General features: G+C 29.3%; 1 protein-coding gene across 2 annotated transcripts in view; it reads right to left on the bottom strand.

Moving 5' to 3' along the window:
* The window catches only part of LOC129961048 (protein TRC8 homolog), a 31094-nt gene extending 15869 nt beyond the window's left edge, over positions 1–15225 (bottom strand). Inside the window, exon 1 of one of the 2 annotated variants that reach the window (XM_056074849.1) lies at positions 14955–15225. In XM_056074849.1, the coding sequence (XP_055930824.1) occupies positions 14955–15006 (52 nt within the window). In that variant the 5' untranslated portion in view covers positions 15007–15225. Of the gene's footprint in view, positions 1–6373; positions 6643–14954 lie in introns of those variants that run through there. The other variant, XM_056074848.1, reaches the window with a different exon arrangement.
* Between the last annotated feature and the right edge of the window lie 608 nt (positions 15226–15833).

Below are 15833 nucleotides of genomic sequence, written 5' to 3'. Positions count from 1 at the left end.
TAACTTTTTAAAATGATAACAGATTGTAAAAAGCAAAATAATCGTAAAAAATTAAATTTCTTTGAATTCTAAAAAAAATATTTATTTTTTTTCTATCATTTTCCAATATATAATAACTAAGTAGGGGACGTGAAAAATTTAAGGCAATTAAATAAATAAAATTCAGTTAGTAAATTGAATTTATTTTGAAAATTTTAAAGAAATATTTTAAACAAAAGATGCCTTTCTGAATTATTTTCTCGTAAACATTGCCGAATCTTCCGAGGATTTTTTTTTGTTTTTTTTTTTTAGTACCAGTGCTTTTTAATTTTCCAGCTCTTCGTTATCTTTTTCCAGTTATTGATTCTTCGATAAATAAAAATTCTGAAAGCACGTGTCTTTGTCAGACAGAGATCGACAATGATCGGATGTTTTTGATAAATTTACAGTTCTTCGGGCAAAAACAAACTGAGGATTAATGACGGAACTGTTTGATTTAAATAATTGAGAGAGTAGAAGAAAGGGTTATGCGACAATTTTGAACTTTCAAGGAATTTCGAGTAGTCAGGAGTCGGCTAATTTTTAACTTTTCCAAATCTGCGCTTTTTTTATACCACCTTGCAGTGTTTATCACCAAAATGAGCCGCTAGATGGCTCTAGTAGTGCTGATTCTATACTGCAACACATCAGTAGCAATTGGCCGAAAACCTCAAATGTTAAGAAATGTCTCCTTGTTTTATTCGCCCCTTGCGATATATAATATCAGATTGCACCAAAAACCTCAGATTATTTTCTATTTGTAATGGATTTTCATTTCTATTTTTAATGGTTAATTTCCATTTAAATTCTATTTAATTCTATTAGTTTAATTTCTATTGAATTAATCCTAATGTCAATTTCTATTTTTTAATGGTTTACTTATTATTTTAAAATTATTTCAGAAAAAGCGGTAAACTAGGCAGGCGCTACGAGAAAGGTAAATTTCCCAATCGGATTTCAAAATTTAGTTAAAGACAAAATTCTTTTTGTCAGTCGTTTTGATATTAGTTTAGAAACAAATAATCATGATAAAATATTTCAATAAAATTCAAATCGCGTAATAACAATTGAGTCCAGAGATTATTTTTTAATTCATCAGATGTTTTTATTGTGTGGGGGGGGGTGGAGGGGAAGGGTAGTGTTTTTCAAACAAATTAAACAAAGCAATCAAATTAATCAAAATAAATTTTTCCGTTGGTCTTCTATCTTCTAAAAATATGGTTTTAAGTAATGATTAAGTATATAGTTTTAATAACAACTGTGCAAAATGTCTATATAAAATTAAATTTGTTGGATTCCAGGATAATTAAAAGTCATTTTATTTCCTTATATAAGTTTAACAATTTGCAATGAATTAAAAAATTAAAACCAAATATGAAATGATTAATTCGAATTATTTACGGTTTAGGCTCTATAGAGTTTTAATTCAAGGTTAGAACATCCTACCAACCGGATAGAAAGCAAAATTTTATTTTTAGTTCATGTTTCTCAGTAAGTGTTTAATAGTACAAGTTGTGGTTTCACAAGAAATAATTGATTTTTTAACCTTGACGAATCATCGCTGAATTGTTAAGCAAATATTTATCCGCATTCAACATTATCCGTGTGAGCTATTGACAAATAATAAAATTGCCATTAAATTTAATAGAATGATTATTTAACGTGCAACCACGAATGGCGACAAATCATCTCACGCTAGTCATAAAAAGAAATAGATAATTTTATCCTACATTTTACACGATTGTTCCAGTTGATTTTAGAACAGTAGAAAATAGTATCAGGATAAACTCGACAGTAGCAAGGACAATGTTAAAATTTTCAGGAAGTTAAAAATGTACACATTATTCATTTTTGGAAATGTTTTTGAAATTTTTTTGTGGAAGTACTTGAACAAAGTTTCTTAAACTAAGGGTACGACCCCACATGGGGTCATGAATTATTTTATTAGATAATGCTTTCTGGTTCATTTTCGTAGGAGTTTTTAAAAATCCTTCGCGAAAATGTTTGAAAACAGAATTTTAAACTATAGGTATCGACCCCAGATGGAGTTTTGCAATACATCATTGGATGATGCTCTTTTCTTTAATATTTGTAAATACAGTTTATGAAGAATTGGATTAATTTAGTTGAAGAATTATTTATATTACTTATTTTTATACATCATTAATTACTATATAATTTTTTTAATTTGTCTTTCTATCTTAGGAGTCGCATAAAAAAAATCGATAAAAACGGGACTATGAGTAGGAAAAATTTAAGAAATCTGAGTCAGTAGGTGGGGAAGTGAAAATGAACATAAAATACGAATACTGCATGAATTTTTGTTTTTAAATATACTTTTCTAATCTTGCACAATTTTTCAAATTTTTATTTAAATAAATATATTTAAAATTTAACTATACTTCTCAGACGGAAATGTTAAAAAGTTGTATGTCCACTTTTAAGATTGTATCAGAGAACCTATCTAATTCTGAAAGACCTTCATCGTCAAAAGATAATGAATAAAATTATATGCTAAATATTTTGCACGTTTCTTCTATTGTATAATTTAAAAATATCGATCTAGACTTAAAATTCCAATAAATCTAAAATAGAAAATAACAGATTGTATTTTAAGCTTTGCTTTTTGTATTGGTGGATCTTTTATCTTCCTGAACTTCAGAAAAAATTACTTGGATAACGTTTTGACAATATATTGTGTAACGATCTAAACTTATGTACAAACATGGCGTCAGCAGTGTAAGCAGAAGGGTTAAGAGAGAGAGGGAGAGAGTACTGTCGAGCATCTTTTTAGGACAACGGTCAATGATCCAACTAAAAACCGGAATCTTTCTCCTGAGGAGTTTTCTTTTTCAACAAGGTCACGAAGAAAAACTAAACTTACAGTTATGGGAGTGGACTGACCTGGTATACTCGAAACACAACTTTCCGTTTGGCAAGAATCATTATTTATTGCTGCAACAGAGGGGGAAGATGATACTTTCCCCTTAATCCTGTCATGAGATTGATAGCTTGTGTACAATTTAAGCCAGAGTAGATGAGGTTGTTTTGCACAAAAATGTTGTTGTGGACAGTTTCTTTTTTTTAATATCGTTTGGCAATAAAAAATAATCAAAAGGTGCTTTTTTTACGCCAGAGTAGATGAGATTGTTTTGCACAAAAATGTTGCTCTGGATAGTTTCTTTTTTTTTTTTTTAATATCGTTTGGCAATAAAAAATAATCAAAAGGTGTCTTTTTTTACGCTAGAGTAGATGAGATTGTTTTGCACAAAAATGTTGTTCTGGACAGGTTTTGTTGTTTTTTTTTTTTTAATATCGTTTGACAATAAAAAAATAATCAAAAGGTGCTTTTTTTTTTTTTTTTGAAGATTGTACTTTGAAAGCAACAGAATCTGGATTGTTGGCCTCAAAACCTTAAGTCAACCAGAGAATTTAATTTTATTGCTAATCTCGAAAAACATTTTTAAATCGATTTTTTCTTTGTACGCTAGTTTCGTTTATTCATTTTTTTAAAAAAAATTTATTCTTCTTCTTTTAAGCTTTATTTTTTTACAGTGTATCTCATATAACGAGCTTTCATATAACGAAATGTGATTCATATTACAAAAAAAAAAAAAAAAAAAAAAAGGTTAGTTTTTATACATTGCAATAAACAGTTCAATATTGCACATAACACAAAGATATTTTCTTAGTTTACGATTATTTTTTTTTGTTTGTTTAGAAAAGTACATGCAAATAATTACTTACTGTTTATATATGCACAATGAAACTAACAGTTAATGAAAAAGGACAATGCAAATTGGATATAGCTTTTGAATATACATAAAATCGTCCATCGATGCTTTTTCCGTAAAACACGATTTCTTTTCATGCAGAACGTATGCCCCGTGAACTATGCGAGTTCACAGTATTTATCTGTTTTTTAAGGGAATGGAGCGAAACCAAAAGAATATTATTTTATCGGATGGCTTAAATTTGAACTTTCAGATGCAACACAATTTTATTTTATTTTTTAATCGTTTAGGTTGAAATAGAAAAGTTTTAATGATTGATTTGTTAAGGATTTAAACTCATAAAAATCTATTTCTCATTTTTTATTAATTTTTTTAGTATTTGTTGATTCCTAGCTTATAAATTTTGTTTTAACCTCATAAATGGAAGCTGTTTTATTGAATGTTATTCAAATATTTGTTTTCTTGACAGTATATTTTACGGATACTATTTGCTTTTAAACTATAGCGTATCTTCCAATTTGAAATTTACATTAGCCAATTTCGCATCTAGTGAAAAGCATTATAATGGTTAAATTGAGCGTATCAAAGATGATAATCAAGAGAAAAGGAAAAAAATTGCAATTTTATAACTATTTAATTTTTTTAAGAAAGTATATAATTTATTTTATGCCATTTTATACAGAAACTTCCCCGGCACTAGCTAAGAATCCGTTCAGGAGCATACGCCGGAAAACAAACCTCATTCCTTCCTATACAGACACTTCGAAATTGCAAAGTGTTTACCATTTTGCAGTCCTTTTTTTTTTTTTTTTTTTTTTTTTTTTTTTTTTTTTTCATAAATGACATTGAAAAAAAGCTATTGGAAGATTGGGAAAATAAGAAAAATTTAGTTTAAATACAAAACCCACATTATTTTTATTTTTTTAACTCACGATTTTTTTCCCGCTTCCTTTGCTGTAATTTATGATAAAAAATTGCAGCAAAATAATCGTGATTTCAAATTACCAGTCTCGACTTGGAAGTTGTATTTTAATGGCACAAGAGCCAAATTTGGTCCTGCTGCGCCAAACGAATGGTAATTACCAGTCTTGGAAAAAATAAGCTAAGATGCAGAATTTTCTTAATTTTATTTAAAGCGTACCAATTTCTAATGCCCATAACTATGTTTCCTTTACTTTTTTTATGTGTTAAAATTATATTCCATAAACTGAATAACTAAAACAAATGGCATATTATGACTAGTGTTTTCCTTCAGAAGAGTACAGCAAAACCGATGATTTTTTTGTTACATTTTTTATCTGCGTCATAAGATTTCTTAAAGTAAATCTCAAACTCAAATAATTTTGTGTGAATGATTTTGGTAGCGAAAATTCGGGTAGAATCTACATTTGTCAAATTTTACAATATTATTAATTAAAAAAATATTCAGAGAGTCATCTAAATTTAAAAACATTTCGTAACAGATTCCTAGATAATAGATTTAATTAACTTTCTAGCATATTATTAGAAAATGTTATATTCTTATCCTTTTTTATTTATATTTACATTTGGAATCGTGAAATATTTTTTCAGACCAATTAAGGTCGCCAGTGTACCTTCAATTTAAAAAGTGAGATCTGCCTGCTGTTAAATGATGGTGTAGAAAAGAAATTCCTTCCTTCAATTAAAAAAAACACTTGAGGAATATAAACTGTACGTCAAGTAAATCATACTCTATTTACTTATTATACAATATTTATAAATAATAACAAGTAAATATAGTATTAATTATTTGAAAGCAAAATATCTTTCACTTGAGGCGATTTTTAGGGGACGATTCATTTTTTTTAAAAATTCAGCAACAAGTTTATATAATTTAAATTTAGTCAAACTTTTATTAAGATATGTATGCAAAAGTTTTATAGTGAAATAAATAGCAATAAAAAAATCTTTTTAGTGTTTTTTTTTTTTTCATTAAAGTTAATTTCACTTCAAAAAAATATTTTTCATTTACGTGTTTGTATTATTTACTCTTTATTACAGTATTGCTCATATAATATTTCCATTAAATTAATGATTAATTATTTTAAATGATCATATTTCCTTAAATTAATGATTAATTATTATTGAATAAAATAGATGAACAAATAAATTAATTCTGGGCTTCAAAGTAAATATGCCAAAATAGCACGAGTGATAATTCATAATATTACTTCATAAACGAATAAAATAAATAAAAAAATAATTTATGCTATTAATATGTATTTTATACGATTAATCAGATTAGTGTGAATATATTAAGTACAAATTCTTGAAACTAAAGCTTTGATATTGCAATTTAAAACAAATGAACAACTATTTCTTCACGAATATTATTTAAAAACTAATGCGTAAAAATAAAGAACCAAGAAAATAAAAAAAGGATATCTGCTCATAGTTGAAAGCTGAATGGCGCAATAAAATCAGAAATCAACAATTTTTTTAAGAGAGAATTGTTCGACTTGATTACATAATCCATATCTGTCAATAAACTTTATTTCTCCATCTGCTCCAGCCTCAGAACATATGTCAGATTCACTTTTTTTTAAAAACAAAAATAAAGACTTCAATCAAATTTGAAGAAAAAAGACTGACTGTCTTACCTAGCAATCCTTTAACCAGCCAAGGGGTATAACTTTGAAAATTCATTTGTTCGAAGGAGAAAGCAGATGACTCGTTCAAATTTGTTTGATTCAATTCAGAGCGTTCAAATCCGAACAATTGCTGAGGGTCGAATTTGAGTGAGCTAAAGTCATAATTTAGAATCGCATCCATAAAAAAAATCGGCGGAACTCTCAGTATTACGTCCATCAAAGTGTTAACTTTCGAATTGATAGGCATAGCGATAACTCGACCGGCAACCAGGCTTCCCCTTTCCCGGTAAACTTATGACAGAAGTTTGATGAGGGAAAAAAGTTCAACCAAGATAAGGGTTGCCAGAAAAAGTTGATTGGATATTTATGTTTCAGCGCTGCGCCAAATGGAATTAAAACAATAAAAAAACACAACTTGTTTCAAGAGAGGATGAAACGCCGTTTTAATAATAGGCGTGAGAAAAAAAAAAATGAGTTAAAGACAGGGCAGGTTCTCCTCTTATAAAGAGTAGGAGGGAAACAAACAGACGCGCATACACACACGCACACATTACACAAAACAAATAAAATTTTGTCTTCTCTATTGTTTCACTTCCGCTGTTTAGGTCAATCTCAAATGATTCTGCCATTCTAAAATTTTCGAGCATAGATGTATTGTAAAATGGTTTCTTGTTTCCACTGACCATCCTGAAAAAATGAGGATTTATCACGTGAATTCCAAAGTAATTTATTTGTACTTATTATAATAAAATGTAATTGGAAAAAATAGAGCACTAAAAGCGCTATAAACGCATAGTGAATCAGAACCTCCCCCCCCTCCCCGTTCTTTTTATTTTATTGCGCTCGTACACATTTCATTAATTTTATTTATAAAGTGCACAAATATAAACTATAATTAAAATTAAATGTAAAGGAAATCATGCTTTTTTATATTCTTACATAAAAGTAAATAAATTTAATTTAATATTTAAAAAAATTATATATCTTAATATTCAGATGAAAATCAATTTATTTTTGAAATTGAGGTAAAGGACCCTGTAATGAAAAGTCATTGCTCCGAACCAAGATTGTTGAGATAATACATAGAATGATATTTTCAGAGAAACAGTAAAAAAAAATCTGCATTTATCTGTTGTTTCAGCATAAAATTTAAAGTTATAAAGTGATCGTATAGTACGTAGATAATTCATTAATCGTTTTTTTTTTCAAGTTTATTGCCAGATCAGAATCAGAATGTTTATGGATTCATGTTTAAGCGACTAAATCGTGACTTGGTGGTAATATGTTTTAGTTGAAGATTTGATTAGTTGGAATAACTTTATTTGTTCATTTGATAGAATTATGAATTGAAAATAAAATGTTTTAGCTAAAGATAAGATTTGTTGGAATATTTTTACCCGCTTTCGGCCTAAGAACCATCGTGTAGGTGGGTCTGGTGTACGCTAAATTCGTCGGGGCTAAACTTCCTCCCGCTGGTGTGGTGTGGAACTTTGGAGAGGCGGTGCCAGCTCAGGTGTCATCCTCGTCATCTGACCACGGTTCAAAATTACTAGACCCATCCCAAAAGTAGCCCTAGTTGCTTTAAAACGGACCGTTAGTATAACTAAAACTCCTATCTTTTAAATTACACTAGGTCGAGATATTTGAATTTTTCAAATATAATGTATGTCATTTTCATGTAATTGTATATTCAAATGAGACAAAGCCCGATTACAAAAAGTGAGATCATAAGCGGAAATTTCAACAAAAAATTGCATGAATAAGAGGCGATCAACTTTATAGCTAACTAGACATCAGAGATTAGCTTCCTGGGAAGCATCACGTAAGAAACTGTCTCAAACACAAAAATTTATCAAATAATTCAGAATTAACAAGTAATGTTATAATTGGTTTCGCCAGAAATCTTTGCAAGAATGCTCTCAAAAATCTGAAGAGCAATCGTTTATAATAACATGCACAAAAAATTGACAACAAAACGACTACTTCAGATGAGAAGCCATATTTTAGCAATCCCAACTACGATTTTGAGTATTCTCCTGAACCCTATCTCCCTCCTTATATCTAGAATCTTTCGGTTCCTGATTCTTCAGTGAAGCTCTGGTGGAAAGAACAGCAGAATAAAAAGAAAACACTTTTTGCCTTCATATGCAAATATAGTTTACTTTCAATCAAGAAGGATTGTAGTGTAAGATAGATAACGAGGCAAATACATGAATTTGCGTAAAGTCAAATATTTTTTAAAAAGAAAAGCGAGTGATTAAATTACGAAATATTAAAGTAAATTAATATTTAATTAATTTGATACTGTTTGAAAACAAGAAAACAAAAACAAAATATTCAATTAAGTAGATAAGGGGGAGGGATAGAGACTGACAATGTAAACAAATTGGAAATGATGATTAGCTATGAATTATTTTCTTAACTCTTCAAGCACAAAATATTTTACACTCGATCTAAAACTAATTATAGTTTCTCATAAGTTAATAAAGAAGTATATTTTAAATTAAATAAATCATATAAAGTTATTTTTTCTTTTATCTATCTTTCTTTTACCTTTTGTCGTTTCTTTATGGATTTTTCTTTTCATATAACGTAATGATTTTTAAATTTTATTTAGAAACAAAAACAAAAAAAATCTGTTTGACAGAGGAAATGTACATTGTTTCATTAATCTGATCCATTACCATGTCATTTGTCGAAAGGAAAGTAATCACTAATCGCATATTTTAAATTGGTTTCATCTCAAGTTAATGTTGATGGTGAAAGATAAAACTCAGTGACTATCTTCAAATATTTTTGCAATTACTTTTATCAAAATTATTGTTGAAAAGTTTTGATATTTTATGTTCAATTATTTAGAATAAAATGCTTCACGCTTGGCAACTGGTGTTTTCGATTCCACCGAAGCTTTACAGTGACTATGGGAACAATACTCACTAAGTACATGAGGCGCATATGTTCTCATTTTGGTGCGGAGTAAAAGTTTAGAGAGTGGGGTATCTGGTTTAGGTTAGTTATATTAACGACCCGTTTTAAAGAAACACTAGGACTATATTGGGCGGTCCTCGTAATTTTGAACCACTGTTAAATGACGCGGATGACACCTGAGCTGGCACCCCCTCTCCAAACTTCCAGACCACACTAGCGGGATAACGTTTGGCCCAGACGGATTTAAGAAGCACCAGACCAACTTACACGACGGTTCTTCTGTGGAATCGGGTTCCGAACCTGAAACCTTACGCTTCCGAGGCCGGGACCCTACCACCAGGCCATCGCAACCTAGTGTGCCGCCTGACAAAAGCCCCTTTCAAATTATAAACTTTAAAGGGATGGAAAATTTTTCTCGGTAAATTTAGTTTTCATTATCTTCTAAATTAATAAACATCGGCAAATCTTCCCTCACATATGCTGGAAGTTGAATTATAGCACTTATTAAATAAAATATTTATAAATAATCATTGTAATGCTGTGAGTATTATTGAGTTCTAAAAATACTCATTTTTAAACTACAAACATATAATAAATCAGTGGAATATCTGATGCCAGTTAGAACTAATTTAGTTAATTCTAACCACGACCCAAAAAAGGTTTCCTGCCTTAAACGGCACATCAGGTAAAAAAAAATTACTTCAATAGACGTAAAGGAAACTCAGATGCGGAAAAAAGCTCGTCGATGATTCAATTGTTAAATAATTTTTCACTAAGATTTTACATTCGATATGAACATTGCGAGCAGGATAACGTCATTATGCGTTTCATCTGAATTCTTTTATGCGTAGTTATTTTCCTCGATTCTTCGTATTAACTGTGAAATTAGCTTTGTATACGGAAATGTTATTTAAAAGATACCAAAAGATTATGGAAGACACTAAAGATTTTGTTCGAAATTATGTAATATAAAGAAGTATCATCGATATTTAAATTTGAAGAGATATTACATGTTAAAATTGGGTTCTTAAGGTGTTGAGATACAACACATGTAAAATTTTTAACCTCATTTACGTGTTTAGATACAAGTTTCTTAAACTATGGACGTGACCCCCAAGGAGAATCAGAATAGAACTCTAAAGAAATTGTGAAATAATTCACTCAGACTTTTTTGTATAAAAAAATATATTGAAAAAATGCTTCAAATTTTATTAATTAATGTTTCCAGTTTATGCTTTATTTTTATTTTAATCTGAAATTGTTCAGAGAAAGAAAATTACAGACATTTTGGATCTGTTTAAAGATGTATTCCTTTGTTGATCTATTTTATATTACCGCAAACATCTACAGCACTGATTTTTAAAATACTGTTTATGACCCCAAACAGGGTCGTATGGATGGTTTTAAAGTACAGTGAAACAAAAAGAGCCAAATTATTTAGTTCACAATTCCATATCAATATTAAAAAAAGTTTTTAAAGAAAGTTGATCCTGATTTAAAGCAATCCATTAAAATTTATAAAAAACCGATTTAACAAAGTTTTTTTTTTATTTATAAATGAGATTCGAAAATTTTCGAAAAAAAATTCTTAGTGTTTTAAATGTTTCAAGGGAAAAATCTTTTCACAACCTTACTTTCATGGAAAAAAATTTTGCCGCGACGCCAAAGTTCGAAAACAAATAAAAAATTAAATATTGTTTAGAATAAATTTAGAAGAATAAGATTAAATTAATAACTAAGAAGAATAATTAATAACTAAGAATAAATTTAATTAAATATTGAAACTTAGCTAAGAGATCGTAAGGAAAACTAGATGATTTTCTAAAATAATTGTGTTGGCAAATGTTGAAAAATGAGAAATAAGACCTATGAGAGAATTCTCATGTCCCAAGAAACAATTTAAACGCTTAAGCCTTTTTGTTCTTGGGATTACAAAAAAGTTTATAATGCATAAATGAAATCGTGAAATTATTTTGAAGTCGAAATGGGGATTTGAGATGAAAAAGTTTATGCATTCTAGTTTATTCTAACAAGCTAAAATATTTACAAAAATTGCTTTAATTTAAAATTTTTCAGGAATAATCTTATCAAGACACCATGTAGAATGCAGTAATGTTGATATATTTGTCCTGCCTGGTTGTTCCATGATTAGTTAAATTTAGTTCAAAATTAATAAGAATTGATCATTACATTATCTGGAAATAACTTTCAGAAATCAGATCAAACAAATGTACAAACACATATAATAATGATCTTCCATTTCTCTCTCTCTCTCTCTCTCTCTGTATATATATATATATATATATAATATATATATATATATATATATATATATATATATATATATATGTGTGTGTGTGTGTGTGTGTGTGTGTGTGTGTGTGTGTGTGTGTGTAGAGAGAGAGTTTCCAAGAATTGAAGGGTTTGCTGTAAAAAAGAGGCAGCACCAATTATTCATGTTGCTAAATTATTATTACATTATTATATTTTGCGCTCTTATTGTGTGAAGATTTTTCTTTTGATCAATCTTATTAATTGTTCCTACATATTTTGACAGTATTTTCACTCAAAAATATATTTTCCAGATGACGTGGCACGTGTTGGAATATTGGAGCTATCTCTTTCTTGCAACCAAATAGATAGTCTGTCTACCTCTATAAAAATATTTCACAATAAAAATGTATTTTACTATAATATTATTTTATTTAAAGTAAACCAACAAAATGTACATACAACTTGACTTTAAAAATAAAAAAATTATATCCCCATTACTCATCACATTCTCCCTCTGTAAGTCAGGCTCCTCTACTATGTCGTCGGGTTGTAGATCATCGTAGAACTACATATCATTTTGTGGAACGTATTTGCCAGCTAGTTCCATTATATCCTTACATTTTGCGCTCTTAAGTGGGAGTGGGAGTAAGATGACTGAATCTTGTTTAACATTAACGGAGTAATGTTTTGGATTTTAAATATTCTTATTGGCTTGTTACAGAGCAGTCCAAAACTATCTCTACATAATATGTTTCCAGTATTAATTTGGGAATTTTCAAAGCAAAAACTCTATATTTCGTTAGAAAATACTTTTGTTACCATTATAAATGATATAGGAGTTTTCAGGAAGAAATCTTTTAATAGGTCAAAGAAATTGAAAATCATTCCTTGGGTAACTTTAGTAACAACAAACTTTTCACTTGTCTTCTCTATGATACCAGTATACTCACGAGGTAGAAAAACTTTCTATTTTCCTTGTACATTTTTCAATGTTTCCGTATTCAAGGCAGAATGGTTTGTGGAAATCGTGGTGGCTTCAGGAGCTACCTCTATATTACAACAAACTAATGAGACATACAGCTCCATCGCTTGAGTAAAGCGAGAACTAACGATTGGAACTACATTTTTCTGGCACCAAACGAACAAGTTTTTTTTTTTTTTTTTACCATATGATAGTTCATGTAACTCCAAATTCCCCTAAGTTGGACCTACGTCCTTTTTGCAGCAAACCCTTTAATTTTCATTTCATTTCCAGCTGAAAATTGACTGTCGGTGTTAAAAAAATCTCTATAGATTCTCGATGCTTCCTTTTTTTTTTAATATAAAATTGATTACGTCAGAAAGAAAAAAAACAATTCTAGAATTAACTTTCAGAAATTAGATCAAAGATATCTACAAAATTAAATTTACTTAATTTTTCATCCATTAATTAGCATTTCATCACTAATATGTATAGAGCGAAAGAGAATTAAAAATGTTGGTTTTTACAACCTTTTCTAAAAAACTGAGTAAACGAAAGAAAACTGCTATCTGTATTTTTTTAAAAGAATTCTTAATTAATATTTTTGTATAGAATTATGTTTTTTTTTAATTTTTTAAAATGTTTGTAGAATTATATGATATATTATATTTTATAACTAATGTAAAATGCTAATTATGATGTTTATATACTTTTTTTTAAATTTTTTACTATTTTTAGGACACGATGAAATTTCATGGATGAAATAGATCACAAAATTTATCTACTCTAACAACGGATAGTTAAGAGGGAAAAGTTGAGGCTGCTCCGTTTATCGGCGGAAAATCAGCCACACATCGCCAAATTGGAGATAAATAATTTTACTTAGTTGAAGATGATCAGAGACCTGTTCTTCAGTGACCTGTTGGAAGGAATTTGTTTTTCTTCCGCTGCAGGGCAATGCTTCAACTTGAAAGTCGCACCTTATACCGGTAGATACCAGAGCGATTCGACCCGATTTTTTAGAAAAAGTATTTGTCTTTAGAATAGTTTTTCGTTTTTTAAAACAAGCAGATAGAAAAAGGAAGCACAAAAAGGAAGAGGATATCGCAAGTTCTTTGATTTTCACTGAAGCATTGACCTTGCTTTGAGTCAAGGACCAAATTAAGTTTACTAGATTTATAATAGTTCAGATAGGAGTTTTTAGATTTTTTTCGGATAGGATCTCTGGCCCCTGATAGTCTTAAAAAATTTAACTTCCCTGTTTCTCGTAGAAGGTATATTGACGAAAATATCCTCTGCAGTTTGATTTCCATTTGTATCGTCTTGAACTAGAGCTTCTTTTCGAAGTTTTGTGCCTAATTTATAAATTTATTCATTCAAAATTCATTTTGTTCAAAATTTGTTTACTATTTTTAAACAAAAGTCCTTCATTTTATAAAAGAAACAGTTTCTGTTTACAAAATTAAAATATTAATTCTAAATTTCTTTTCCTTTTAAAGATTCTACAAAATATTACTACTGTACATATATTTTCAGATTTTGAATTTCTATCTCCTGCAGATCTGATTTTTATTATCATCATTTCTAAGAGTTTTCTTTAAAAAAAAAATCAAAGTAGAGGATTTTTATAGTGTAATTATTTTAATAATATGAAACATTCTCATTAACTCAGGTAGAATAAATATGTGATAAAATTTACTCACTATATAAGATAAGTTACACTATTGAACTCTGTTACGCAATACGGAACCAATTCCAAATTGTCCATTTTTGAAATACAACTGATTTGAAAAACACAGAAAAAATGTAATCATGCATTTTTCCAAAATTAGTAATTGTATTAAAAAATATCTAAATTGCTGGACAATGGAATTGTTTCAGTTTTGCATATCAAACTACAAACATTTATTAACAGCTTGCAATGCTGTAATTCAAACAAATTCATAAAACGGAAGTTACTTCCTATTTGTATAACTGCGTTCAATTATGAAGTCTATTGACAATTTGATATTCTTATGGAATGCATAACAACAAATATAAATTTAATGAGCTAAATAATTGTTTGCATTTGTAAGTTCATAAATACAAATTTCTGGTTTAACCTCGATATCATTAACTGCATAATGTGCTCATTGTAGATATCTATCTTATAAGATTAAAAGATTATTAAATCATATATAATTTCATCATCAATTATTTAATAAACAATTTAAGATAATACACGGAATTAAAATTCTTATAAAACCTTGATGACAGCTGTACAGATTGAGCCTTATATTAAACAGTAAGCTCAATATAAGATCCATTTAACCCAACAAGGTCATTATATCACTTTTTTTGAACGCAAACTATTTGTAGATTAAGAGCAAAAGTATTCAGTTAAGCAAGAAAATGCATTAAAAAACACAAATAATTCCTTGAACTTACGTTCCAACAGGCTTGGACAACCAAGCATCGTACCGTGGTGTACAGGCAACATTTTGATTAAATGATGAAGAACACTTGCACTTGCACAAAGCTGAACTTGCTATGATTTTGATAAAGCTTAGTCCTTCGCTTCAAAGTTTGTAAACACTGACACAATGTAGTAAGAAACAACAACCGAGTAAGAAAAAGAGCACAGAAAGAAAAAGAAACCGAGGCACTTCGTAATTTATAATTCTTCCAATCTCTACGTCACTTGCGCGTAGGAGCGCCACAGGGCAAGTTATGATGGCGCAGGGGGAATGGCCAATCTTAAACTCTTCCGGAAACCTGAATTGGGGCCATCTGGTTCGCTTTTACTGGGAGGGAGGAAGATCTAGCAAAGCCTCTCGATTGTAATCATCTACCAAGACAGGTCAACAAGGCAGGTTTGGGCCTATTTATATACATATCCACATTTCTCTCTGCCATCCTGACTCAGTGTACAACATCAGTGTTTGGCAAGATCAAAAGAAAGGTTCCTTTAAAGAATTATTCAGATTTTTCAAATAGAATAGTTCAGATGATATAGATGACAGGTTCTAGACAATAGCCTGTCCGATAAAGTAAAAACAAGACAATGCTTTACAGGTTGTCTTGGTAGGAACGAATAAGCAATTAGAAAGAAGGAGGTGGTATTGAAATATCCTCCGATATTGCCAACAAATAACTGTTATCTTCAATAACGGACTTGGTTATTTTGCAGCTCCAGGCAAGGTACATTTTGAGACTTCTCTTTTAACCAGATGGCGAATTTAGTTTTCTTCTAGACGGTTTCAGCATAATTTAACATAATGATTTATTTTAAGTTAATATTATTATTATTATTTTTTTTACTTTGTG

This window comes from Argiope bruennichi, chromosome X2 (assembly GCF_947563725.1).
Source record: "Argiope bruennichi chromosome X2, qqArgBrue1.1, whole genome shotgun sequence".
NCBI classification, from domain to species: Eukaryota; Metazoa; Arthropoda; class Arachnida; order Araneae; family Araneidae; genus Argiope; species Argiope bruennichi.
This window is presented reverse-complemented; position numbering and strand designations above follow the sequence as displayed.